Below are 27,503 nucleotides of genomic sequence, written 5' to 3' on the forward strand. Positions count from 1 at the left end.
ATCTTGTGAATGACCCTTGATATCTTTCCTTTAAAAGAAATAACCAACCAAAGAATATAACTTTTTGAAGATTTGTAGTAACCAGAAGAAAGCACTGGCTTATAACCACCTTGGAAGGCCAAGAGAGGTTTGCCAACTTACTGCATGTCTAGTCTCCTGCTTTATCAAAGCAGTATTGTCACTGCCACAGGTTGCCAAACTCTAATTATAGAGTCTTACTTATCCTATATAAAGTTGAGATTTATATGCACCTGATTAGAATCATGAAGTACCTTGGTATTTATGATCCAAGGTAATTTCTTTTGCTTAGACCCTATACAGATACATGCTGACACCATCACTGGGTGGCACATGACTTAGAATCTATAAAAGTTGTTTTGAGGTAAGATTGCAAGTTGAAGAATTTCCGGCCGTGAAGCTCTGTCATAATATGCCTTATACTAATGCGACTAGAATGTACATGTTGGTCAAATCTCTGGTTGATGAATTGGATAAGCTGTCAACTTGTGCTTTTAGCACGGTTTAAGTTACAGATTTCCCAGTTAAGTCATTTTAGGTTTCAACTTTTGCCCAATGAATAGAGTTGCTTATAATCATTAACTACTTTATAATCATTAGCAGAGGGTATGTTTTTAGGGATTTTACTAGTTTTAACTCTTTAAGGGTGACCGTGTTTTTCTTTATAGCCTTGTGTATCCTTAGTATCCAGACCACCTAGCGTGATGTAGGAACAACCAGTGTTTGGTATTATTTGCATATTGATTTTCTGTTGCTGCTGCTACAGTTGACTGCATATTTGGGGCTTAAAACAATACACATGTATCTTAGAGTTGAGGTCAGAAGTCCGAAATGAGTCTACTGGGCTAAAATCAAGGTGCTGACAGGGTTGCATTTCTTCCTTGCCCAGCTTCTAGAACCCACCAGCATTCCTTGGCCGATGGTCCTTCCCTCTGTCTTCAAAGCCAGCAGCACAGCATCTTCAAATCTGTGACTCTTCTGCTTACCCTCTTTCACTTAAAGTATTTGTGGTTACATTGAGTCCACCTGGGTAATATATAGCCCCAGTTCAAAATCCTAATTTAGTCACCTTTGCAAAGTTCCTCTTGCCATATAAGATGACAGTCACAGAATAGGACATGGACAGCTTTTGGAAGCCTTAGTCTATGTACCACACTTAGCAATGAATCCTACAGAATTTATTTCATCAAAAAGTTCAAGTGTATATCTACTATAATTGCACTGGTGAAAGTCTCCAGTGTTCATGTTTTATAACCCAGTGATTTCTGTCCTCATCTTACCAGCAGCATTTGGTATTTGTCTACTTTGTTTTTGAAATATTTCTTTCACTTCTATGAAACCATATTCCTGGTCTTATACCTTTCTGACTGCTCTATTTGCTATTTCATTTTCTGCTTGATTTCAGGTCTGGTCTATACCCTCTAGCTCTGTTCTCACCAAAGGAAAATAAAAGTCATCATTATGGCATTCCATGTCTTCTGTCTCTTCCAAGTTTGTGTATCCAGCCTGCCTTCCTGAGCACCAGCGTTTAATGGCATATTGAAGTGTTCCACCGTAACCTCTCATAAGCATCTCGGACTTACCTATCTAAAATATTTTAACTTTTCAATCAAACCTGTTTCCTTCTCAACTTCTTACCCATTCCGGTAACTGGCACTACCTAATACTCATTTGGTCAAACTAAAAGACAAAAACGTCCTTGACTCCACTGTCTGCAGTCCCCACATTTAGTCCACGTGGACGTCCCATGGGCTCTTCTGAAATATCTTGCCTCATCTGTGTTGCCACCAAGGCTGGGCTAGCTTCATTTCTCACTTAGACTTTTGCAGTGCCTTCCTTACTTCTTTCTTGTTCCTGCTCCCCCACCCTGCCTGTATCCCATTCATACTCTAGGAAAAGTAATTGCTTTAAGGTTTGAAGAGGCCAATTGACTGCCTCATTTACCTCTGTAGTGACTTCTCATTGTACCATATTTTCACTATGATCTGACTCCAGCCTTCCATGACCTTGATGTTTTTCCCTTGCTTGTACTGCTTTAGCCAAAGTTGCTTTATTTCTTTCTCAAGGCCTTTTCACTTGGCTTGCTGTTTCTGCCACTTGGTCCCCTCTTTTCTAAATATTTGCATGGCTAACCCTTTTGTGATCCAGGTCTCAAGTTCTGTATCCCTTATTTTGTCATTATTTTGTCTCTTCTTATTCATAGTTCTATCACTGAAGTTACCTTGTATATGTTTTGTCTTCACTAATACTACCTTTGCTTAGGAAGGGGGCAGGTATGTTGTGAACACTCAAAAGTTGTTGAAACAAGGCTGTAAATTAGCACCACATTTTATCAGACCAGGATGATTATTTTCCAGTTATCCCCCACGCAGCACACCATCCTCTCCACTGAAGAGTCAGACATGGCAGGAACCTACCCAAAGCCCTTGCTTCTATGAACCCTTCTGCCAACTTGAGTCACAGTTAATTACCCAGGAGTCCAGCTTGTGTGATGTAGTCCCCTGGTCTCCACCCACTCGCTCCTTCCCATTGCCTTCTTGCCCTGGGGCTTCCCTTTTATGTTCTATTGTCCAGTAGGTCATGGTAGCTCAAATTCCTGCCTAACTTTTAGTAATTTATGAATCATGACTTTTCTGGTTTAGTGTTATCCAGAGGTTTCTCCCAAGAAACCAGGATTGAGTGTGGTCCATCAATTCTCTTAAGTGCTTTTCCTGTCAGTAAATAAAGTTTAACAGATCCTTGTTTATGGCTACAAAATAGTATAGTAAAGATGTACCATAATTTATGTTAAATTACAGGTTACATTTTTAATAGTTTAAGTTCAATGAAATTATTAATTTACTGCCTTTTCTTTGAGGCTAAGGTAGGGGTGGGGAAAGGGATGTCATTTTTCAGAAAGCAACACCAAAATGGGGAGTTGAAAGTGCAGACCAAGGGAAAATATGTTTTTGGTTGGTAGCTTATGTTGTATAGCTGGATGTTTTAAAACAAAAAGTGCTTCTTAATGGATTACCATATATATTACATGTTCTCTTACTGGAGGGGAATTCCTGAAGAAGAGTCACATAAGCCAAGAGCATTCTCAGGAGGTTGGCTTCCTTGTTTAGAGGAATGCACACTTTTCAGTGTGACATCGTGTCACCTGGGTCAGTGGTACTTTAAAATCAGCAGAGTTCCTGAAGAAACAAATTTATCTGTGCAAACAAGGTCAAAGTATGCAGCTAACTGATGGCTAATGAGTAATATTATAGGTTGAATCACTTTACATGTTTAATGAGAGAATGGAACTTGGTCCAGTGGAAAATAACTGATTTGAGTGTACACACTGCACAGACGACGGTAGTCCCATAAGATTATAATGGAGCCAAAAAATTCTTATCGCCTAGTGACTCCTTGCTGTCTTATCTGTTGTAGTGCACGGATTACTAACGATTGTGATGCTGGTGCTAACAAACCTGCATGGCCAGTCACATAACTATAGCAATACAATTATGTACAATACATAATACTTGATACTAAGTGATGTTACTGGTTTCTGTATTTACTTATACTATGCTTTTTATCATTATTTTCAAGTGTATGCTTTCTACTTAAAAAAAAAAAGTTTGCTGTAGAACAGTATGCCATGCATCCCCAGCAGCAGTCTCATCTCGTGTTTACTGCATCTCTCTTAGATTACTGGTTGAGCTCGGCTGGTATGGCTCAGTGGTTGAGCATCAATCCATGCACTGGGAGGTCACCAGTTCGATTACTGGTCAGGGTACATGCCAGGGTTGTGGGCCCAATCCCCAGTGAGGGGCATGCAGGAGGCAGCCAATTGATGTTCTCTCTCAGCGATGTTTCTATTTCTTGCCCTCTCCCTTCCTCTCTCTAAAATCAATAAAGAAAAAAAATTTTTTTAAATACTGGTTGACAATCCATAGTCTAAGTGGATTGACTAAGTGGAATGACTGCTCTGAGAAATCACAGAATTAGAGACTACAGTCAAATGAAATTGGACTGGATAAAACAGTGGGAACTGTAAGAGAAGAGCACAGTACCATGCAATCATTTAACAAATACAGCCTACTATGGGCCAAGCGCAGTACTAGACGCTGGGTTTGTGACAAACTCAGCCAATAGTCAATGCCCTTCGCAATTTTACTCCTAGCTCACAGATGAGGTAGGTTCTTGAGGCTTCAAGATAAATATGACATATTCCTGGGGCTTTCATTTTAATTGAAGAAGGAGTGGGAGTGGGAAGACATAATTTATATGGCAATTTAAATTTTTTATTAAAAACATCAAGAAGGAAGGATGTGCAAAATCTTTATGGATTAAAATAATAAAGACAGTTTTACTCTTGGAAGAGTCGATTTGGGCTATAGTTCCAGATTGGCATGCATAATTTGCTCTCCTCTGCGTCTAGGTTGATGATTCTTTACATTTAGCTTGCATAAAAAGCATTGGAGGGAACTTGTTAAAAACAGATTCCAGGGCCCTAGAGATTCTGAAACAGCAGGGCTGTTGTGAAGCCTGGAATTGGCTTTAGAAAAAAACCTCTTGGGAGATTCCAACGTAGTAGTGGTGGTCTATAGATCCTTCTTTAAAAAAAAAAAAAAAAAGTTTTTTTTTCTTAATCCTCACCCAAGGACATTTTTCCATTTTTGTTCAGATAGAGCAGGAGGGAGAGAGAGGAAGAGAGAAACATCAACATGAAAGGGACACTTGGAGTGACTGACTGTCACCCACACGACCCAACCAGGGCCAGGGACGAACTGCAACTGAGGTACATGCCCTTAGCAGAAAAGGAACCCTGGTCTCCCTAGACTGCAGGCCGACGCTCCAACCACTGAGCCAAAGGAGCTAGGGCAGTTTTTTTTTCTTTACTGACTTTTAAAGAGAGGTAGAAACATCAATAAGAGATAACATTGATTGGCTGCCTTTTGCATGCCCCCTACTGAGGATCAGGCCTGCACCCTGGGCGTGTGCCCTGACTGGGAGTCAGGGCCAGCGACCTCTTGGTGCATGGGTCAACGCTCAACCACTGAGCCACACCAGCTGGGCTATGGATCTTTCTTTGAGAGGCCTTGCCTTAGGCAGTGGTTCTCAACCTTCCTAATGCCACAACCCTTTAATACAGATCCTCATGTTGTGGTGACCCACAACCATAAAATTTTTTTCATTGCTACTTCATAACTGTAATTTTGCTACTGTTATGTCTTAGGTGACCCCTATGAAAGGGTCTTTCGACCCCCAAAGGGGTCGCGACCCACAGGTTGAGACCCGCTGCAGGGGTTCTTCAGAAGTTTCAGAAGGCAATATATTTAAAAGGGGAACTCGCAAAGTGAATTGTGGCAACATTTCTCCATTAAAGAATGATTGTTGTTTTTTTTTTTGCATTCTATTACCAGTCTCTCTGAATACTGCCAATTTAACATACTTGCAAACTATAGACATTAATTCCAGATCAGTACTGTATAGCAGGTAAATTTTAGGGAAAAAAGTCCTTGAGAAACTCTTGTCAGATATTTTGCTAAAATGTTTGCTGTAGCAGGCTGTCCTCATTCAGATTTCCCAGCTAAGTTGGGAATCTCACAGCTTTTTGTTTTGATAACTTTACATTATACATGAATGTGTAATGCATGGCTTGGAATTTGGCTTAGAGTTGTATCTACCCCTAAAACTAGAATTCTATTTGTTGTCTTTGTATCTTTTAAGGATGTCAATGCTTTCCATTCGAAGACCACCAGGAACACACCTGTAGTTGGATAAATTTGGGTTCATTGGCTTATTGCAACAAAGGAGAATGCTTACCATGGGGAAACTGTGAGGTGTCTCAGAAAGAGGATGTTAGGAGTGACATGGGATTTGGCCTTGTTTTGTGATTTCGGGAAGGTTCAAAGAAGCGTTGCTCTGGATTGGGTTGCTGGCAGGAAGTGGTGATAATTCTATGACAAAGCATCTTAATTCTTACCTAAAATACAAGAAGAATGGGATTAGGCTAAAACTAATGGGTAAAGAAGTGTGACAGTCATGCCCTGGCCGGTTCGCTCAGTGGTTAGAGCATTGGCCTGTGGTCCAGAGAGACCCGGGTTCTGTTCCTGCTAAGGGCACGTACCTTGGTTGCAGTTTGTCCCCGGCCCTGGCTGGGTCGTGCTGGAGGCAGCCACTCAGTGTGTCCCTTTCACGTCGATGTTTCTCTCTCTCTCTCCTTCCCACTCTATCTGAACAAAAAATGGAAAAATGTCCTCGGGTGAGGATTAAAAAAAAAAAAAAGTGACAGTCACATATTAGCCAGGATAGGAGGAGGCCGTTAGGTCATTTTTGTGGTTTGGGCAATGTTGATGTATTTTTTTCTGTGTTCAGATATGATTATGAGTGTGTGGGGTCCACAATGCCTCGGTTGATGTTGGTGTTCTGTAAAATTGTTTATGTTTAACTGGAGAGCACAATTGTTATTGGTGAAAGTGGGGTATCCCTTTTCCCACGGAGTGCTGGTGGTAGAGTCCTTACGATATCTTGAGAAAAAGAATTTTCTGAGACTTGCATGGGAGGATGAATGATTTTTATTTCTGTAGAATTATATCTCTGGGTTTTTATTTTATTTTATTTACCCTCACCCGAGAACACCGTTGCATTCATCTTCAGATAGAGCGAGAGGGAGAGAGGAAGAAAGAGAGAGTGAGAGAAACGTCCATGTGAGAGAGACATGTCAACTGGCTGCCATCCACACAACCCCAACTGAGGCCGGGACAAACTGCAATCAAGGGTGTGTGCCCTTAGCAGGAACTGAACCCGGGTCTCTCTGGACCACAGGCTAATGCTCCAACTGCTGAGCCAAACCAGCCAGGGTTAACTCTGAGTTTTTTAAGTCCCATTTCCCTTAGTCCAGTCATAGAAGATGTGCAGCTGGGGATTCAGTGGAGCTAAAAGCAAAACCAGTGTTCAGAGTGCCTGTTCCATGTTGCCGCTGGGTTCAGTTCAGCATCAGGCTATTGTAGTCCGTTAGACCATTGTGTGTGGGTGAATGCAGGGGGGGAGGCGAGAGAGTGTGCCCCCTGCAACAAGGGTCCCAAGAGAACCAACAGCACAAAAGAGCAAACTCCTTTATTCAGGGAGTTACGTATCTCAAATCTTCCTGTCCCTGCAGTGGCCATGCCCATTCTGGCCAATGACCTATTCCCAGGTGTGAGTGACAGGCACATACCTTCCCTATGTCACCCAGACTTTACTGGACATGTGTTTATTCTCCCCACTGTCCAGTCCCTTCCCCCAGCAGTCTGCTGGGAATAGACTGGTGGCTCCCTAGAGAGGGTAAAGCTGTAGCTTTCTGGTGAAGCTGCCCAAACAACATGCCTATAATATTAGGCCTTCTCTTGTTACTCTTCTTTTATTAATGACTGGGTTAATTACAACAGTATCATGATGACGCAGTTGTGCCAGGCCAGCTCCAGGCTTTTAGGGCCTGCTTTTCTCTTCCTCAGGGTTAAAATTAAAATAAAGGGAAAATGTTATTTTATGGGTATGAACAGAATCTAGACACATCCAAAATACCACAATAGTTATGTGTGGACAAGCCTGAGAGGCAGCTCAGTGTAGGGGAATAAGACTGGGATTACTTTTCCTATTTAGTCCCCAAATTGCCCTGTGAACCTGACAATAACATTAACAGCTTCCATTTGCTGAAGCCTACATGCCTTGATGTGTCCTAGATGCGTTAGACATATACAACCACTTTACAAGCAAGTAATTTTTGATCATCCCCATTTTTTCAGACAAGTAAACAATAATCCTAGAACCACCTAGTTATTAAGTGGAACTGCTGGTATATTAAGGGGCTCTATGCATTCCGAACTTACTCAGTCTCCACTACACCAGGGTGCCTCAGAACTCCGGTCCCTGTAGGTATAGCACTGGAGCTATAGTACGTACTTGGCAGGACAGTTCTGAGGCGCAAATGCTAGCACGTGGTGCAGTAACTGTTCGTGGCAGACAAGCCATAACTAAGTTTTCATCCGGGAGGTCCTCCGATTGTGAGTACAGATGAACTGATTAGTGGCCTATGTAGAGTGACTTCAGACCATTTTACTCTTTGGTCACAGAAGTCAGACTGAAAAAAAAGTCTTGGTGCCACAGATTCAGAGTTTAGAGCTCCAAGACGCGTCAAGGCCATGTCTCACAGAGGAGGGAAAGGAAGGTGTGCAAGGCACTGGAGGCACCCAGTGTCACAGTGTCGGAGCGAGGCGGAGAATCCAGGCCTTCTCACTCCCGGGCCCTTTATTTTTCAGGCCACAGTGCTGCTCCCCTCCTGTATGCAATCTCACAGTTAGGAGTTTCTGAACGTCGTTACTCCGTGCACTCAGCCGCTGAACTCTTTCGAGACGGGTTTGGGTAGCGTTCCTCCCGGGAGCTCGGGCTCCGGTTCCGCGAGTGGTGGAGACGACCCGGGAGGAGGGGCAGGGTTTCCTCGCAGAGCCCCAGCCTAGGGTCCCCCGCGGCCCGGGGGCGCGGCCCCGCCCCGAGAGGGCACGGGGGCGGGGCGATCGCGTCCTTCTCGCGAGGCGGCGGGAAGGAGGAAGGCTGGGCCGAGGTGAACCCGGGCGGAGGAGCCGGCGACTGCTGCAGCGGCCCGCACCATGTCCGCGCACAACCCGGGCACGGAGCTCGGTAAGGGCCCCTCTCCTCGCCTCCCGCGCCCGCCTCCAGCTTCCTGCCTGCCGCCTCCTCCCGGCCAGCGGGCTCGCCGCCGCCGGAGCCCCGGTCCCACGCGGGCGCTCGCTCCCACCGCGAGGCCGAACCCGGGAGGACTGACTCTCGGGGTGTTCCGCCGGCCCCGACGCCCAGGCCTTCTTTTGCTAAGCGGAAGGAGTAGGAAAGGGCTCCACTTTCATCTGCCCATTTACCCCTTCACCGTCTAGCTCCTTGGTGGCAACGAACAAGATCCCGGACCCCAAACAAACAAAACCGGTGGGAACCTCCCTTGCCCACTTCCACCAGAAGCCCGGTGGATCCGATGCTGGGTTTCCACGGGGCACTTTCACAGCGGTATCCCCAGAGGGGTCTTGCTGGCGGAAAAGCCAGGCCTCTGTACTGCATAACCTACAGAAAACTGCGTATGATTGTAGGTACGAAGATTTGTAAAAGGGCCCCGTGAATGGTTTTACCATTTTTTATTTCATTGATAATATTAAATACTACTGGCAAGAAAACTTAGTTCTGATTTGTGAAAAATGTGTAATTCAAACAGCAAAGTCATGATCGTCCAAAGGTTGAGGATCTCGGTTTAAGCATTATAGCCTCGAAGTCTATATCCTGGATCTTGAATTCAGCTGTGTGACCTTGGGCACATTAGTTACTCAGTGCTTAAATTTCTTGATCTGTAAAATGTTTATAATAGTATTTACCTCATACAGTGGTTTGGCGATTAAATGAGAGAATGTAAAGTGTGTGATACATTGTGGATACTTATAAAGCGTTAAAAAATAATAGTGTACATAGAGAGTTCTGTTTTTAGGGCCTGATTTTGAGAAAATTACGTTTAAGTTATATAGACATACAGGTACTTTTTTCCCCTTTAAAAGTTTCTGTTCTAATTAAACAATCTAGATGTGGTCTAGAACTTACAGTTGATTTCCTTGCCAAATTGATTCCCCTCTTATGAGATTATGTTTTAAACTCTAGTTCTATCTATGGAATGTGGACTTCAGTAATAAAGGAATATTCCCTAGGTTGGAAGATCCTGAAAGATGGGGGCTGGGGGATAGGGATGGGGTGCAGGTCTTACCTGATAGCTTCAGGAATGGGACGGTGAGACTTTGTAACAGAGGATGCACCATTATTTCCCCTAAACTTAGAAGTTTATTATTATTTTCTTTCAAGAAGTACAGTTAAGTGCTCGCTTCGGCAGCACATGTACTAAAATTGGAACGATACAGAGAAGATTAGCATGGCCCCTGCGCAAATTCGTGAAGCGTTCCATACTTTTTTAAAAAAGAAATACATTTAAGCCATTTTTACTTTCTTTTTCAAAAATTTGAGATAATTGACATTTTTGCGTTCTTAATTTGCAAGAATTAGAATCATTTCCATTTGTTGAAAAGAAACAGTATAGACAAAAGCAATTGCTATGTAGAATAATAGTAAATGTGTTTTTTATGCAGTGATTTAAGTGATCATAGTTTTGTTTGATTTTCTTTTAAAAAAAAATAAAATCAGATACACAAGAGTGTTTTTCCTTCACTGATATTAATCATTAATCTATACAGGGATTTAGCATAAATTCTAAAATAAGTTACTTGAATTATTTATGTACTAGGAAAGAAATAATTCACTACTAATGTATGCAGTGGGTTATCTGGTATCTAATATAGTTTTCTAATTAAGTCTTTTAAAATATTATAATGTTTTAAAAGAAATTTTTCTTTTACAAGAGGAACTCATGTTTATTGGAAAATTTTTAGAAAATACAGTTAGCACAAAACCAAAAATTATTACTAATCCAATCCTATTTTATATTTTAATGTATATACTGCTAGTCAATAGATTTAAAAAAAAAAAAAAAAAAAGAGGTTTATTTGATACCGACCCTCATGATAAAACCCGTCAAGGAAAATGTTCTTTTACATAGCATTTGGATATGTGAAAGAAAGAACAAACCCTCTGACTTTAATGTTAACTTTAATGTCAGTGATTAATGATGATGATGAGTACTGTGTGCATAAGATTTTTTCTACTTAAAATGTTAATTTCTGATTTTCTCCAACTCAAACATGAAGCTAAAAAAACCTCTTTTTTTGGGCAATGTTTGCCCTATGTGAGTGGATGAGAGCTTGAGTGGTTTGTAGTCAGAAGGAAAAAAACCCTAAATTTGGAACTCCCACTGAGTAGCCCATGGCTCTGGCCAAGCTACTTGATTTCTTTGATCTAGATCAGTGGTTCTCAAAGTGTGGCCCCTGAACCAACAGCATTCACATTATTGAGGAGCTCGTTTAAAATGCAGATTCTCAGGCCCCATGGAGATCTTAATGAATCAGAAGCTCCTGGGTTGAGGCCCAGCATTCTGAGTTTTAACAAGTGTTCTGGGTGGTTCTGAAACACACCCAAGTTGGAGAACCACTGGCGTAGTGATCTCTGGCTCTGTGGCGTGCTTCTGGCTCTATGTGTCCTATTAAAATGGACCGAATCTCTTCTCTTTATTCTAGATGCCTCTGAAGTTTTACCTACAGTGTAGGGGCAGCATGAGCAGTGATGTTTCTTCTGTTCACTGATGTACCCCAGGCACCTAGAATAGTGTCTGGCACAGAGAAGGCCCTCAAACATCTGTTGAATGAAGGAATGGATTTAAAACTACTTGTTTGGCAGAGTTTAGGCAATCACCTGGGCAGATGTTGTAAAGTACTGGAACCTCTCCCTCTTTTCTGAGTATCATTGAAATTCAGTTTTGTTACTTCTCTCTTTAAAGATATCTTAAGAGGCTTATGAGGGATATTGATAGAGTAGTTTCCTTTCAAATGTTAGTTTCTTTAGAGGCATCTATAAATGGGGGTGTTGCATTAGGTGACTTCAAGGATCTCCCTGCCCTGTATTTGTATACCTGTAAGCTCTTGTGTGCAAAAAGGAAAATTTAAAGGATATCTGAAAAACAGGAAAAAGTAATTGAAGACTGATTTTTTAATTGGGAGAGATGGAGACTATTCTGTGGATTTCCTGTATTGTGTTAACAAGAGATTGTTTTAGGCATATATCCATAAATTGAAATCATCAGAGATCACCATTACTAGGAATGTAAAGATTATTTTGCTCTGTATAGGCGCTTTCTGTAATCCAAGTCAGAACAAAGAAAGAGCAGTTTATTTGTTTCAAACATGTTAAAGGAGATCAGCTTTGGCTTGTTGCCATCTGAGAACCATGATGGGATTTTGTATTTTACAAACCACATTCAAGAAGTAGTTATTGAGTATCAATTGTGTACTATGTCTTACTACCCTGGGTTCTGGGCATAAAAGGTGGACAAGGATAGTCTCCGCTTTTAAGGAGATAGATCTGGTTCAATATCTGGGCATCAAGCCAGAGCTATAATGAAAATAATTGCAAATATGATATGTAATTATTTTCCATTTTTGTCTATTTAAGAAATTAGATGTCTCTGGGAGTAGTACTTTGAAACTGTTTAGGTATCCTGTTACCCTGCAAACTTCAATTTATTTATGTTTGTTTATATTAGTATGTATTTGAGGTTTCCTGTTTCCCAATGGGTTATAATTGTTACTGTTATTATTTAATATTCAAATTGTTTCACATTTCGTTAATGGGACCCCCTTCAGCCTGGCTTTTCTCTGTTGTTTTGTCATGCTCCATTATTTTAAAAGTACTTCCTTATCTTCTAGTTTAACAGATATTCCAGGCTTATTTTATTCTTTCCCTGTCCTCACATTGGAGTCAAGGAGCATTTCTTTCAGTGGATAATGGATTTAGAATCCAAGCTGGAGCATGTATGTACTACACACACACACACACACACACACACACACACACTCACTCTTCTGTATTTATCTACCTGTCATCTGTCTATAGCTCTATATAGTGAAAACCGTGAATTCACATGAAACATGCAGTTCCAGTCCAACACCACAGGCTTTATTCCATTTTTCCCCCTTTCATATTTGAAACTCACATCCTGGGCGATACATACCCCACCCCAGTAGACATTCCTTTCAGTTTTCCAGGCTCTGACTCCCTTTTTCTGCTTGGGCTCTAACTCTCTGCACAGGCAGCTGACTTCTTTGATGCCCCCAGTAGGTCTATGGCAGTCTGTCAAGCTGTGTCCCCATGTAGATAGCTTCCTCATCATGCTCGTCTTTACTTCCCTAATTTGGCTGCCCTTTGTGCAGACTCCCTCTGTGTTATGAGTGGACTGTGGGCTACCCCTGTGTATGAGTGTCCCCTCACTTGTTTAGGCCCCTGTACCCCTCTGTGGGCCATAGTGGCTCCCCACCTTGGCCTGGCTCGAGTGTGTGCCTTGCTCACATCCCCTTCACCCCACACCAACATTTAGAACAATTGTTCAGGAAGTGAGAAGGGACCAGAATAAAATTTAAATTTATTTTAATATATTACACACATTTATATAAAAAAATTTTTAAAAACAAACTTAGGTGGAGTGCCCACTGTTCCTGGCACTTGTTATTTGTTGCTCATGCTGATGGTTGGGGTACCAAAGTGAGCATAACCCGGTCTCTGCTCTCCTGGAGCTCATAGTCAGCTAAGGAGACAGTTTTAATCATTACAGAAAGAAAAGTGACCATAGAGTGGTCAGATTGGAGAGGAGTTCACAGACCCTAGGGGAGGTCTTCTGGGAAAGGGTATTTTTGATGGGGGGCGGGGAGGAGTAGTTTCTGCAGAGAAACTGAGCAAAACCAGTCTGGCACATTTTATTAACTATAGGAACCCCATTTTCAGATTTCCCTTGTAATCTTCTCACTTTGCTCTAATGACAAAGAGTAATATTTTATTGAATAAAGAAGAAAACTCATATTCCGTATATTCCGTATATACACACAGTCAACACAATGATTATGGACATTTTTAGATTTTAAATTGGGCATCCTTTTATGAAACCAACTTTGATTTAACTTAGAAGTCTTTTTCTGTTTGATTATAAGCATGACTGATGAGGTTGTGTTTTATTATTCTGATACTGTTGATAAATAGGAAAAAACTACAAAGTAATCACTTGGGTTTGTTGTATAATTGAATAACTAAAAGTCCTCCATGGTGCCTGCTAAGTTAAAAAGACAATTTTTTTAAACGCACCTAAGCCCTACGGGTTTTAATTGTTAGGAAGGAAAAACGAACTTCAAGCACTCATTTAAAACAGGATGCCTTTGCCAGGAAAGAAAGACTAATAAATGAGACAGCAGATGGAGCCCTTGAGGATGCGCTGTGAGCGTGTCACTAGAAATTGTTTAAGTGGAGAGCTCTGGCCCTTTTAAAACACTCTCTGTCACTTGAGGATTAGGTCACCTTGAAATGTGTTCATCTTTGAGTTAAAGGCATAAAAAGGCACTTTGAAATTTTCAGTTAACTTTGGTGTGTGTTGTGTGCGTGTCTGCGGATGGACTTCTCCTCAGCCTGCCTCCGCCGTCAGTCAGTCCCCTGGAACCAGGGAGAAGGATAAATGTTTCATGTCTGCTCTGGCAAACTAGACAGATTTTTAAAAAATGTTGAGACACTCTGGCTGCAACTTCTGACTCTCTTTGTATAGGCAGGCCTACTCCCTAAAGCAGAGTCTCAGATGAGAGTAGCCCCTGGTAATTACTTCCTAAAGAGGTGTCACTTCACTGGTGCTTTGGTTGATTTGGAATGTGGTTAATAAAGATTGTGGTACTTTCAAGTCTGGTAAAAGTAGCCAAATTGGTGATGGAAGGAGACTTGACTTGACTTTGAGTGGTGAACACACAATACAATATATAAATGATGTATTATAGAAATGTACTCCTGAAACCTATATAATTTTATTAACCAATGTCACCCTAATAAATTCAGTAAAAAATAAATAAATAAATAAATAAATAAATAAATTTTTTTTAAAGTAGACAAATGAACTGTTCTTGTACTCCAGATTCAGATAGCTTTTTCACTGAACACATGGTGGTCATATTCTTTACTTCATGGCCACATGGGGAGTGTGTGTGTGTGTGAGAGATTAAAATGTCTAACATGACATTCAGCTAGGTATCTGGCATGCTTAAGGTGTACAGACTCTTATCTCTAATGTAGAGATCCTTGAATAAACATTACTTACGAGCCCTGGCCAGTTTGGCTCAGCAGTTGAGCGTTGGTCTGCGGACCAGAGAATCCTGGGTTCGGTTCCCGCTAGGGGCACGTACCACAAAAACAAAAAACAACAAGAAAACCCCCAAAACATTACTTATGAATATTTCAAACCCTATTTTCTGGAAAAATAATAGTGTCCACATTTATAGTTACTTTATTTTTTTGTTTTTTGGATGTCACAGTTTCATAGCAGGAAAGCATCTTAGCCATCAAACACCTTTCTGTTGCAGATGAATAAACTGAGATTCAGGGAAGTTAAACCTATGGTCCCATAGCTGGTTAGAGGCAGTACTGGAATTGAAACGCAGGCTCTCTCTGTGCTGGTTTATTCCGATGCTTTGCGTTACTTCTCTTGCCATTAGCTTTGTAGGGTGCAAATGGGCTGTGGCCCGGGAATTCGAACCACCTGAGATGCTTATTAAAACTGCACGTTCCTGAGCCCCATAATAGTTTCACCTGTCCAGGGGCTCATGGATCTGCATTTTCAAAAGCTCCCCAGATGGTTTTTAGGAACACTGCAGATTCAGAAGAACCCTGCAATAAGCTGTAGAGTTTCCCAGAAATTTGGAGAATCTTACCCTGGCCGGTATGGATCAGTGGTAAGAGCATCACCTGTGGACCAAAGAGTCCCCCGTTTGATTCCGGCCAAGGACATGTACCTCGGTTGCAGTTCATTCCCGGCCCCAGTTGGGGTTGTGCAGGTGGTAACCAATCGATGTATCTCTCTCACATCGATGTTTCTCTCTCTCTTCCCCCCTCTCTCCCTCCAGCTCTATCTGAAGATTAATGTAAAAATATCCTCAGGTGAGGATTAAAAAAAAAGAAGAAATTCGGAGAATCTTAAATTATTATATACTATTTTTTTATAAATCCTCAGTCAATTTTACCTTTATATTAATTATTTTTATTTTATTGATTATTTTAGAGAGAGAGGAAAGGTGAAGGAGAGAGAGATAGAAACATCGATGAGACAGAACATCGATGAGACAGAACATCGATTGGCCACCTCATGCACGCCCCCCACTGGGAATTGGGCCCACAACCTGGGCATGTGCCCTGACTGGGAATCGAACCAGCGACCTCGTTCGTGGTGCATGGGTTGACGCTCAACCACTGAGCCACACTGACCAGGTTTTACCTTTATATTAATATGTTTATTATATTTTAAAATACTTGGTTAGCAAAGTTTTAATAAGCAAATTTGGGGAGAAATTAGCCTTTTATTTTCTGATTAAAATAAGTGAAGAAATGTGTTAAAATGAGTGTGAGAAAATGGAAAAATCAGGAGGGTGTAGTAGTCAAGCAGGTGCGTATATCTGAAAGGTGCATTATGTTGGAAAAGGAGCATATTTTATTCAAACAGTGCCAATGGCCAATGGAAATATATAACCAGTGTTCTTCATGATGATTTTGGAAATTGATATGAGTGTGTCTTCTCCATAGTCTCAGAGACTGGAGAGGACAGACCCTAAAGATCTCCTATTACCTGAAAATATGAGGTTGTCTAGCAAAAAGTCACTTAGTTAATTTTCTGATAGAAAAAGGAACATTCGTGTTTCCTTGAAAAGTATTAAGTTTATGTTGTGGAGGAAGGTAGGTTGTGGCAATCCTCATTATAATTGTACTTGTTGAAGGAGTTTAGGCTCTGTATATTGTAATGTTTTGTGGGGAATTGTTTTTTCTTCAGTGTGTAGAGAAAACTTAAATGCTTCTGATAATTTTCTAGAGAAATAAGAAACATACAGGATGGAGCAAAAGTAGGTTTAGAGTTGTGTGTAAAATAATACAATAATAAATAATAATACAAGAACAAACTCTGTTTCACATACAACTGTAAGCCTACTTTTGCCCCACCCGTATTTAGTCTTGTACTTTTTTTTATAAGCAGAGTTTACTTTCCTTTTTAAAAATTTCAACTTGCCCTGGCTGCTGTGGCTCCGTTGGCTGGGCGCTGTCCCGCGCACTGAAAGGCTGCGGGCTCCCCAGTAGGGGGCGTGCAGGAAGCATCCAGTCCATGTCTCGCTTATCACATCGATGTTCCTCCGTTTCTCACTCTCTAAAAATCAATTTAAAAAATCTTTAAAAAATCGAGTTGACTCTTTAGGAGGTAATGGTCACTGTAATCTTAGACTCTTCCATTCAGCACGTATCCAGGGAGAGTGCCCCCTGGGTTCTCAGCACCGGCCACGTCCTCGGGAAAGGGACAGGAGCCCTCAAAGCTGGGAAGCCGCCCGCTGAGAACTGCCCTTCACTGAACTGGGAAGCGCACTGCTGTCCTCTCACCAGGAAAGCGACTTCGCTCGTCATCAGGATGCACAGTAGCCCTGTTTCAAGTGATGACTCAGCCAACCTTGTAATTTGTATTAACCTTTGAGTAATCATTGAAAAAATGCTGTGGGAAATCTCTTGAGCTAGGCAAAGATCTAACATGGGTGTTTATGAGTAAAAACACCTCCAGAGATCTGGCTCCAGGAAGAAAAATACTGCAGTTTCAGTCTGGAGACGAATGTTCTAACTGGTTGTATCATCGCACTAGTAATTACGTAATGGAAGCCATGGGGCGGTGAGGATGAGGTTGTCGGGTCCAGACAGTAGGCAGTGGTGCCAGTGATACCGAAGATGTTTCAGAGAAGAGCAGAGTTTACTCCCTTAAAGAAGGTGAAATCGTTCTGGTGCTTGACAATAGTGATTTTTACAGAACAAGTTGCAATTTGGCATCTACAGAATGAATGTCAGAGAATCCGTACTTGGCCCTTATGCTTCACCTAATGCATTGCGGTGTATCTGGAAAGGATAAGTAGGATCGGGACCCAGGCATTTGGTTCCAGCTGACAGCATCTGGCTGTGTGCCCGTAGGCAGGGGCTTCAGTGCACCGGTTTGTACTTTTCAAATCTAAACACAGAACCATGACGGTGTTGGTTCATCACCCATTCTGGTGGGGATGTTGGTAGTGGGGGAAGTTATATGTGTGTTGTTGGGGGCAAGGGGTAGATGGGGGATCTCTGTATCTTCTGTTCAATTTTGCTGTGAACCTAAAACTTCTCAAAAAATGAGGTCTTTTTAAAAAACAAAACAGAGCCTGGCTGGTGTGGCTCAATGGTTGAGCATATAGACCCATGCACCAAGAGATTGCCAGTTCGGTTCCCGGTCAGGGCATATGCGCAGGTTGTGGGCCGATCCCCCGTGGGGAGCATGCAGGACACGGCCAGTCGATGTTCTCTTTTATTAATGTTTCTGTCTCTCCCCGTCCCTTCCTCTCTCTCTCTAAAATCAATAAAGAAAAAATTAAAAGCAAAACAGAAAACTGACACATGATCTCTGAGAATCCTAGTTCTGATTTTTTATTTTTTGGAGTTTTCATTACTTAGAATTGCTGTTCTGTGGGATTGTAGGTTGTTCCCTGTGCTGGAAGTCAGCCTTTTCCTTGTCTGTCCATTCCAGTCCTCTCTGGCTTTCAAGGCTGTAAGTTCCAGGGATCAGTTTACAATCCTCCCCCTTTCTCTGATGATTGAACATGATTGAATACATTGTTATATATTTTCTCTTTCTCTAGATGGTTCATTGGTGCACATCTTGACTTCATAAATCTTTATGGAAGCAGAGCCTTTATTTTGTATTTGTTCCTCTGCATAGTATTGATTATAATCTTCCTCCTTCCTTCTATTCTTATGTTTGCCTTGTTCCATCACATACCTAAGTCAAAACGGTGGCCTTGCCCTGGCCGGTTTGGCTCAGCAGTTGGAACATCAGCCTGCGGACCAGAGAGTCCTGGGTTCGGTTCCTGCTAGGGGCACATACCAAAAAAAGAAAAAAGAACAAAACGGTGGCCTTGTACGTAGCTGATCTCTCTACTTCTGGTCCGGTCTTTTAACCAAATCTATAGTTGGTTAAACTTTTTCTTGTTGTTTGTTCAAACAGTACAAGTTGTAGTTATCTTTTCAGGTTTGCTATTTTAATTATTTGGTTACTTTAGAATACACTTCCATTGCATGTAATCTTAATCAGATTAATGGCATCTGTATCTCTAGTAGAAAGTAATGATTGACTTGGTGGGGACAGTCACATTGTGCTGTGAGGAACTGATGAGATGACTGTTAAATTCTGTTAAAATTGTATGTCAGCTAGATGAAATGCATAAATACGTTTTTCACTCTAAAGGTTGTATATACAGCTTTCTAGAAATAACTTAGGTTTGGAATTAGAGACCTGTTTAAATCCTAGCTCTGACACTTACTGTGTGACCTTGAACAAGTAATTTAATCTCTTTGAGCTTCAGTTTTCTCATCTGTAAAAGGACCTAAAGCCCACGTTGCAGAGTTAGTGTGAATATTCACTGAGAACATAGTTAAATCACCCTGAGCATGATGAGTGACCAATGAATGGTAGCCATTATTCCAGTAATATCCCTAAAATACTACTTTTATCTCCTCCAAGGCTTTTTGTTGTTGAAAGTATTACAGTTGTCCCTCCATTTTCCCCAGTGACGTCCTCCTACCTGTTCCCACCCCGCCTCCTGCCTTCCCCAGCCTAGTGTCCATGTCAATTGGTTGTGCATATATATAAGTTTCATTGTTTCTCTCTTCCCACCCCTTACCCCCATCCCTCTGAGGTTTGTTAGTCTGTTCCCTACTTCCATGATTCTGGATCACTTTTGGGCAACAACTTATTTTGTTCATTATGTTCCACAAATAACTGAGATCATGTGGTACTTGTCCTTCTCTGACTGGCTTATTTCACTTAGTATAATACTCTCCAGGTCCCTCCATGGCATCTCAAAGGGTACGAGATCTCTCTTTCTTACAGCTGCAAAGTATTCCATTGTGTACATGTACCACAGCGTTTTTATCCACTCATCTTCTGATGGGCACTTGGGCTGTTTCCAGATCTTAGCTATTGTAAATAGTGCTGTTATGAACATAGGGGTGCATATATTCTTCCCAATTGGTGTTGCAGGCTTCTTAAGATAAGAGGTTAATATCCAAAATATATAGAGTACTCATACAACTCAACAAAAGGAAGAGAGTCCAATTAACAAATTGGCAGAGGACCTGAATAAACACTTCTCCAAACAGGACATACAAATGGTCAAGAGACATATGAAAAAATGCTCAACATCTCTAATCATCAGAGAGATGCAAATTAAAATGACTATGAGATATCACCTCACACCTGCCAGAATGGCTGCCATCAACAAATCATCAAACAGTGCTGGCGAGGGTGTGGAGAAAAGGGGACTCTAGTACACTGCTGGTGGGAATGCAGACTGGTGCAGCCGCTGTGGAAAACAATATGATGTTTCCTTAAAAAATTAAAAATTGAACTTCCATTTGACCCAGGGATCCCACTTCTTGGAATATATCTTAAAAAGTCTGAACCAGTCAGGAAGAATATATGCACCCTAAGTTCAAGAAGCTTTTCTTTGTCTGCCCTGTCGGACTGTTCTCCACTCATCTCTCCAGGTCCTTTGCCTTGTCTTGTAGCGCCTACTGATTTCTGCCTTGTGTTTGCATATTGTGGTGATACTTTATTAATAAGCCACTGAGGGTAGGATCTGTGTATCCCTCATATCCCTTAGAACAGTATTTTCCATGAGTAAGTAATTGTGTTTATCCGTGTTTGCTAAATGAATGAATAAAGAAGCATCACTGCCATCTCTAGGAACATACAATGGCTTTTCACTGCCTTGGGTGCCAAACCCAAACACTTCTCCGCCCTCCGTCTTTGAGGACCTGGGGTCATTTGCACCTATCCTGGTACCACCTCTCCATCCTGGCAGGCAGCTTGGTCTTCGTTCTTTACCAAAGTTACTCCTGTTTGAATACCTATTAACATTGTTCTCTTTGCCTATGGGAGGTGATCTTTAGCCTTGGAGGTCAAGCTGAAATTTACTTCCATGAAATCTTCTCTTACTCCTCTTGTTTACGATATATTGTTTAACGCTTAATTATTTTGATTTTTTTTGTAAGTTTTTTCTCACTGTTTTGATTACGTTTGTTAACACCAAAGACCATTTCTAGTACATCTGGAAACTTTGGAGAATGAATTAATGTGGAGGTTTTAATATTTTAAATATGGAAGAAAAAAAAAGGCTAAAACTTATGCCATCTGGGATGAACTCTTTCTAAAAATTAAGTATCTTTAAACATTGTTTTTGTCTAATTATAAAGGTAACGCATAGTCACTATAGCAATTTTTGAAAATGTATAAATATAGGGAAGGACATTAAAATTGCTCAGGATTATCCCGTGGAGAGACAGAACTCGGCAGGTTTCCCCTGTCTGAGCAGAACTGAGTTGTTTGGGTGACTTGGAGGACCATCGTTCCAAGCATGTAATTCTAAGTGCTCAACATTGTAAGTACTCTGCAATTACTAACTTACAGTATGAAGGGTATAAATGGACTCCTGAGGCTGTTAGAGACTCATTGCTCTAACCCAGTAGCCAGGCTGCTTTGCTTCCTGGCTCACTGAGTGTGTTTGAATAGTTTTCTGGTTCCCCTCCTGCCATCAGGCTGTAACTCCTCTGCTGTAGGGATCCCCGCCTTCTGATTTGCTGTTTGCAGTGTGCACTGGGCTAGAAACAAGAGAACCAAGGTCACTAGAATTGTGAGCAAACTAAGAATAAGCGAGTTCGGAGTGGAGGTTCTAGTAGCCTACCACAATTGAGATCTGCAGGAGGATTAAGCCATACTGCCCAAGCACATCTATGAACAATGAAACAATACGTCATTTTCTCTTTTATGCATCTGGAAGGGTCCTAGTTTTCCACGGGGGGGGGGGGGGGGGGGGGGGGGGCAGGGGATGAGGAAATAGTCATTCATATCGTTTTTTAAAATATTCTCTGACTCAACCCTGGGTTGTTGGCTCAGTGGGTTGGAGTGTTGTCCTGTACACCGAAAGGTCTTGGTTCCATTCCCAGTCAGGGTGCACACCTAGGTTGTGGGTTCTGCCCCAGGTTGGGATGCTTGTGAAAGGCAGCCAGCCGATGTTTCTCTCTCACATTGATTCTCCCTCTCTCCCCAAAATCAATAAATATATCCTTGCCCAGTTGGTATGGCTCAGTGGATTGAGTGTTGTCCCATACACCAAGAGGTCGCTCGTTCCATACCCGTTCAGGGCACATGACCAGGTTTCGGGCTCAGTCCCCAGTAGGGGGCATGAAGGAGGCAGCCAACCCATGTTTCAATCTCTCTCCCTCTCCCTTCCTTTTTCTCTAAACATCAATAAAAAAGGTATCTAAAAATTTTTTTTAAATCAACAACATATTCTTGGGTGAGGATTAAAAATAATTCTCTGGTTCAGGCGAGGAACCCTGGTTGAGAAAGGCTGCTGGGGCTCTTTGAAGGAGTCAGGAGCATGAAGCCATGTCTGGACTCTGAAATCTCTATCTACAGGTCAAAGTCCTCGTCTTTACTTAGTCTTTGGTTCTTGGCAACATGCCGGAAAGGTAAGGCCGATGCCTGCTCGGTTCTTTCAAACAACGATTAATTCTTACCTTGTGGCACCAGTCATAAATTTAGGCCCCTAGAATGTTCTCAGTAAATGTATATTGACAGGCCAACTGATTATTTTTGACCTTTCATTTGAAGGTTTTCAAACATTCACAGGAGTGGAGAGATTGGTGCAATGAGCTCGCGTGCCTGTTGCCCAGATTCGGCAGACAGCAATTCGCCATGCTTGCTTTACCAGCCCTCCTTTCTGCTGCAGTATTTTTAAATAAATGCAAATGACATCATGTGATTTTGTCCCTTCTACTTTGAAATATATGTCTAGATAAACATACTGTTATATAACTACTTGATCGTTATCTTGCCAACAGAATTAACACTGGTTTACTTAAAAGGTTTTATATATATATATATATATTTTGTTGTTGTTGTTTATTTGTTTTAATCCTCGCCAGAGGATGTTTTTCCATAGATTAAAAAAAATTTTTTTTTTTCTTTATTGCTTTTAGAGACAGAGGAAGGGGGAGCGAAAGAGAAATAGAAACGTTGATGAGAGAGAACACTGATTGGCTGCTTACTGCATGCCCTCGGCTGGGGATTGGGCCCACAACCTGGGCACGTGCCCTGACCTGGAATCAAACTGGTGACCTCTTGGTGCATGGGTTGATGCTCAACCATAGCCACACCAGCCGGACTTTCCATTGGTTTTTAGATAGAGTTGGGAGGGAGGGGGAGGGAGGGGGAGAGAGAGAGAGGGAGAAGAAAGAAAGAAAAAAAAGAAAGGAAAGCGTCAGTGTGAGAGAGACACATCGATTGGTTGCCTCCTGCACAGCCCTGGTCGTGGCCGGGATCAAACCTGCAACTGAGGTACATGCCATTCACCGGGAGCTGAACCTACAGCTTCTTGGTCTGCAGGCCAATGCTCTAACACGGAGCCAGACCAGTCTGGGCTACTTAAAAGGTTTTTAAAAGGGTGACTTTCTTGCCTTCATGAAGATGGTAGTATGAATATTATAATAAAAGTTAATAGTTATCGAGTACTTATAATATTCAAGGCATTGTGCTAAATACGTGCATTAGCCTGTTCTTTAGTCCTCCCAACAACTTTATGTAGTCCCAATATTCTTTTTTTTTTTTTCATGATTTTGCAAATGAGGAAGCTGAATTTGGGGAGGTAAGGCATCTTGCCTATGGTCATATTGCCAGCCCGTGAGTGGTGAGTCGAGACTCAGTCTCGCCTGTGCAACTCTAGAGACTGTGCTTAACCTGAAGATTATATTGCTTCTATGTGCTCGTGTTTTTGGTTTTTAACAAAATTTTTTTTCTGTATTGATTTTTTTTTTTTTTTTTTTTGAGAGAAAGGAAGGGAGAGGGAGAGAGAGATAGAAACATTGTTGAGAGAGAACATTAATTGGCCCCATCTTACATGCCCCCACTGGAGATCGGTCCCACAACCTGGGAATCAAACCAGCGACCTCTTGGTTCATGGGTTGACACTCAACCACTGAGCCACACCGGCTGGGCTGTACTCATGTTTTTTATTATTCATGTAAACTCATAGTACATATATGACCAACTGTTCATTTAATTTTCTCAATTGAAAACCCAAATAGAAGATATATAGGAAATCTACAGATAATCTCCAAGTGTTATTTTAATTAATAATGTTTAAATTTCTTGCTCATCAGTCCTCTTATAGAGATTTTAAATTAAGAAAAAAATGATTAATATTTAACTCTTTATATATTTGCATTTGGACTATGTGGTAGACATGCCATGGGTAAGGAGTGGGAAGAACAGGAAAGACCAGCAACTTATTTGGATCGTGAACTCCTGAGTGAGGAGAGTCCGCTGCTGATAGAGATACCTCTTATGAGACAGGGGCAAACTTCTCCTCTGGGTGTGCTCCCCCTTGCTGCATGCTTTCCCCACCTATGAGGAGTCTACTTTGAGGGCGCCTTTTCCCCTTATTTAAAAGCTGTCTGGGAGAACAGAAATTCACTTCCTACCAAAATGTGAGCGATTGATGGTATAAAAAACTACTTTTTCTGGGGAAGGTGAGTTTAATCAGAACCAAGGAATGACACTTTAATTGTACAGTTGAAATACTTAACCATAGGATGTTGGGTGGCAGAGAGCCTTCTTGCTATGGCTGAAATCTTTCCATTTTGACTTCTGTCCACTCTGTTTGGTATAGTTGACCTTAGATAAACCTGTCAGCCTTCTAGATCTGTAGCTGTGAAATCCCACCCAGCAGGCAGGAGTCTTCTGTGAAAATTGAACAAGACCGGCCTCCTTTAGAGAGCTGACTCTGTCATGTGACTTCCATGGCTGATTCGGGTTCACCTGGCTCCATGAAGGGGAGGGTGGGAAGCCTGTGCTCCCGTTCTACTCCACAAGAGGGAGTGCTTCCAGACCAACGTGGCCCAGAGATGCTACTGTACCCTTTTGGACTTCTTTTGGAAGTAGGGTGGTGGTGCTTTAACATTTTTGATGACTTGTCACAGAGCATCTGACAGCACAGGGAAAACCAGTCATCACCTTGTCAAAACCTGTGCCACAAAAGAACCTCTTATGGAGAAACGCAGAAGGAGATCAGGTGTTGTGGGAAGCAGTGTTTTGAATCAGCACCCAGCAGGTGGTGATTTCCACTCAAATTTGGTTTTAAACAGATATTCCCAGACAGTGTTTTCAGTCAGTGTGCTGCATAATGTATCGGGGGTTTGTTTGTTTGTTTGTTTGGGGACAATATCAGCTCAAGCCCTGTCTGTTTACAGTCAGTATTTTAGCACCTTAGATGCCTGCTGTTTAAGGGATATACCTGCCTTCCAAGCTCCTTCTGCGTGTGTTTAAGAAACATTTAAACACAGATAAAGACAATACTGGAGAGCATGAAACTGGTAGGTAGGGATCGGAAAGCATTTGCTATTTTCTGCAAATCTAAGGATAGCGAGAAGGTGACATAAAACATGGATGATACGTATAGTACCTACACAATAAATATTTCTTTTTTTATTTTATTTTTACTTTACTTTCAAAACTTAGTTCACTTTGGTTTCAAAGCAGGATCTCCTGCCCAAGATTGAGAATTTGGTTATGTAGTTCTAGACTACCCAGATTAAAAATTTCCTCAAATTAATGCATATGTTGGGATGGTTACCGATTTAATTAAATACAGCTTCTTTTTTGAAATTGGACTTTGAATTCAGACTCCATGAGATATTTACAAGTAGAGCGACTGGCATGGTGCCTGAAAGGTAGTGAGCTGCAATAAGAATTATTTTCACAAGATTTACTAGGAATGTTGGGAAGTTCGGACCTCAGAACTAGAGAATAACTGATTGTGAACAAAGGTATTTGCTGAGTGGAGTATAACATAGAGTTGTGAGAACTTCGAAGGGTCGCAGGCAGTGAGCCCCATTGTATGGAGTGCAGTGGGATACTCAGTACCTTTCTAGTGATTTGCTTTCCTTCCTATGGGAACATATTAAAGGTATTTATCGTTAGGGGTTGCCCCCACCAACACGCGAATTTATCCACCCCAAGTTCTTTTGATTTTCTAACTTATTTTTGTGATCAATATCTTTAAAATTGATAAATAACAAGACTATCGAGTAAGTGTTCATTTGATAAGTCTTATTGGTGCCATCCTATGACTATTTTAGCTAAGTAATCACAGACGCGTGCTTATACAGTGTTACTTGAGAACTAGCAGTGTTTTGGGGTGAAAGTAGACACTGGTTTCAAAATTTAAATATACAAATTTTAATTGCAGAATTGGAGTGAGTCTCAGTAGGTCATTTACAAAATAGGTGCCCAAAAGCTTAGGTGTCAGGAATAACATGAGCTCACAAACTTTAAGAAATACGTCAATACCCCTCATAAAATATGTCATTCATAATGTACTGTATCTTAGAGGTCAAATGTAAAAGTAAATGTTCCTGGGAAAGGTCCTATATTAACCTCACTTCCATGGGTTTAGTATGAGTGACTGATAATAGGTTTTTCCTGGAATGAGGTTTAGGTGGGATGGAGTGCTGAGACAGCAGGAAGGCACTGAGTACAGGGCAGTGGTAATGGGGAGGAGGTTTCAGGAAAAATAAGTACAGATTTTACGTAACCATTAAGTTCCATGAACATCTTTATTTTTTCCCCTGGAGCTTAATATTTAAATTTAAATACAGTAGTTTTTATTATAACTTTTTGTTCTGTTGTGTAGTAGTTAATTGATGTTTATGGTATTTTGACAGGATTAATTGTGTGCAGATTTGTTTTCTCATGTAAGTATCCTTGCAGACTAACTTTTGTGATAGTACGACATCCGGCATGGGTAGCAGCTTTATGAATACTATTTTCTATTGATTTACCATGTGAACTCAATACATAAGAGGGCATTTTTGGACATTTTCAGATTTTAATTTAGGAAGTCTGTCATCAAGTCTTTCTTCGAGAGGAAAGGCTTAAATAGGTTTTCTCTGAAGCTCTTAGCTCCTAGAATAATTGACCAAATCTTCCCAAAGGGCTGAGAGTTGGATCTTTACTGAGCAGGGTGCCCAAGTTTTCCAGCTTCTTGATGAGTTTCTCTAAGGTCTAAAGATTCTTTCTGAACACTAGGTACTTTTAGGGGCTTGGAGAAACTTTGATCAGAGGTTTCCCCAGAATACATTAAATTGAAAGACTATATATTTGGCATTCCAAGTTTGGTTTAGTAAGTCTTATGGTGTATCTTTTTATTTTTTTTTTATTTTTTATTTTTTAATCTTTATTGTTGAGTGTAAAATGTATTACAGATGTTCCACATTTTTCCCCCATTGACCCCCCCCCCCACTCCCACCCCCAACCCCACCCCCTGCCATTTCCCACACTATTTTGTCTGTGTTCATTGGTTATGCATATAAGTTCTTTGGTTTATTTCTTCCCACCCCCCCAACCCCTTTCCCTTTGAGGTTTGTCAGTCTAGCAATGAATTTGTACTTCTTAATCTCTTCACCTTTTTCACCCATTCCCCCAAACCCCCTCCCAACTGGCAACCAACAAAATGTTCTCTGTATCTATGAGAATGTTTCTGTTCTACCTGTTCATTTTGTTTGTAGATTCCATTGTTGATAGATATGTATTCATTGCCATTTTGTTTGTTCATATATTTTATCTTTTCCTTCAAAAAGACCCTTCATCATTTTATATAATAACGGTTTGGTAGTGATGAACTCCTTTAACTTTT

General features: G+C 41.3%; 1 protein-coding gene and 1 pseudogene across 4 annotated transcripts in view; both read left to right on the forward strand.

Annotated features, from left to right (window-relative positions):
* The first annotated feature begins 8,565 nt into the window (after positions 1 to 8,565).
* DERA (deoxyribose-phosphate aldolase) overlaps positions 8,566 to 27,503 on the forward strand; it is a 117,871-nt gene continuing 98,933 nt past the window's right edge. The window contains exon 1 of one of the 4 annotated variants that reach the window (XM_036252865.1): positions 8,566 to 8,667. In XM_036252865.1, the coding sequence (XP_036108758.1) occupies positions 8,637 to 8,667 (31 nt within the window). In that variant the 5' untranslated portion in view covers positions 8,566 to 8,636. Of the gene's footprint in view, positions 8,668 to 8,846; positions 9,126 to 12,389; positions 12,492 to 27,503 lie in introns of those variants that run through there. The other 3 variants (XM_036252866.1, XM_036252864.1, XM_036252867.1) reach the window with 3 other exon arrangements.
* LOC118624810 lies at positions 9,892 to 9,985 on the forward strand (annotated as a pseudogene).

Source organism: Molossus molossus, unplaced genomic scaffold, assembly GCF_014108415.1.
Source record: "Molossus molossus isolate mMolMol1 unplaced genomic scaffold, mMolMol1.p scaffold_m16_p_10, whole genome shotgun sequence".
Classification (NCBI taxonomy): Eukaryota; Metazoa; Chordata; class Mammalia; order Chiroptera; family Molossidae; genus Molossus; species Molossus molossus.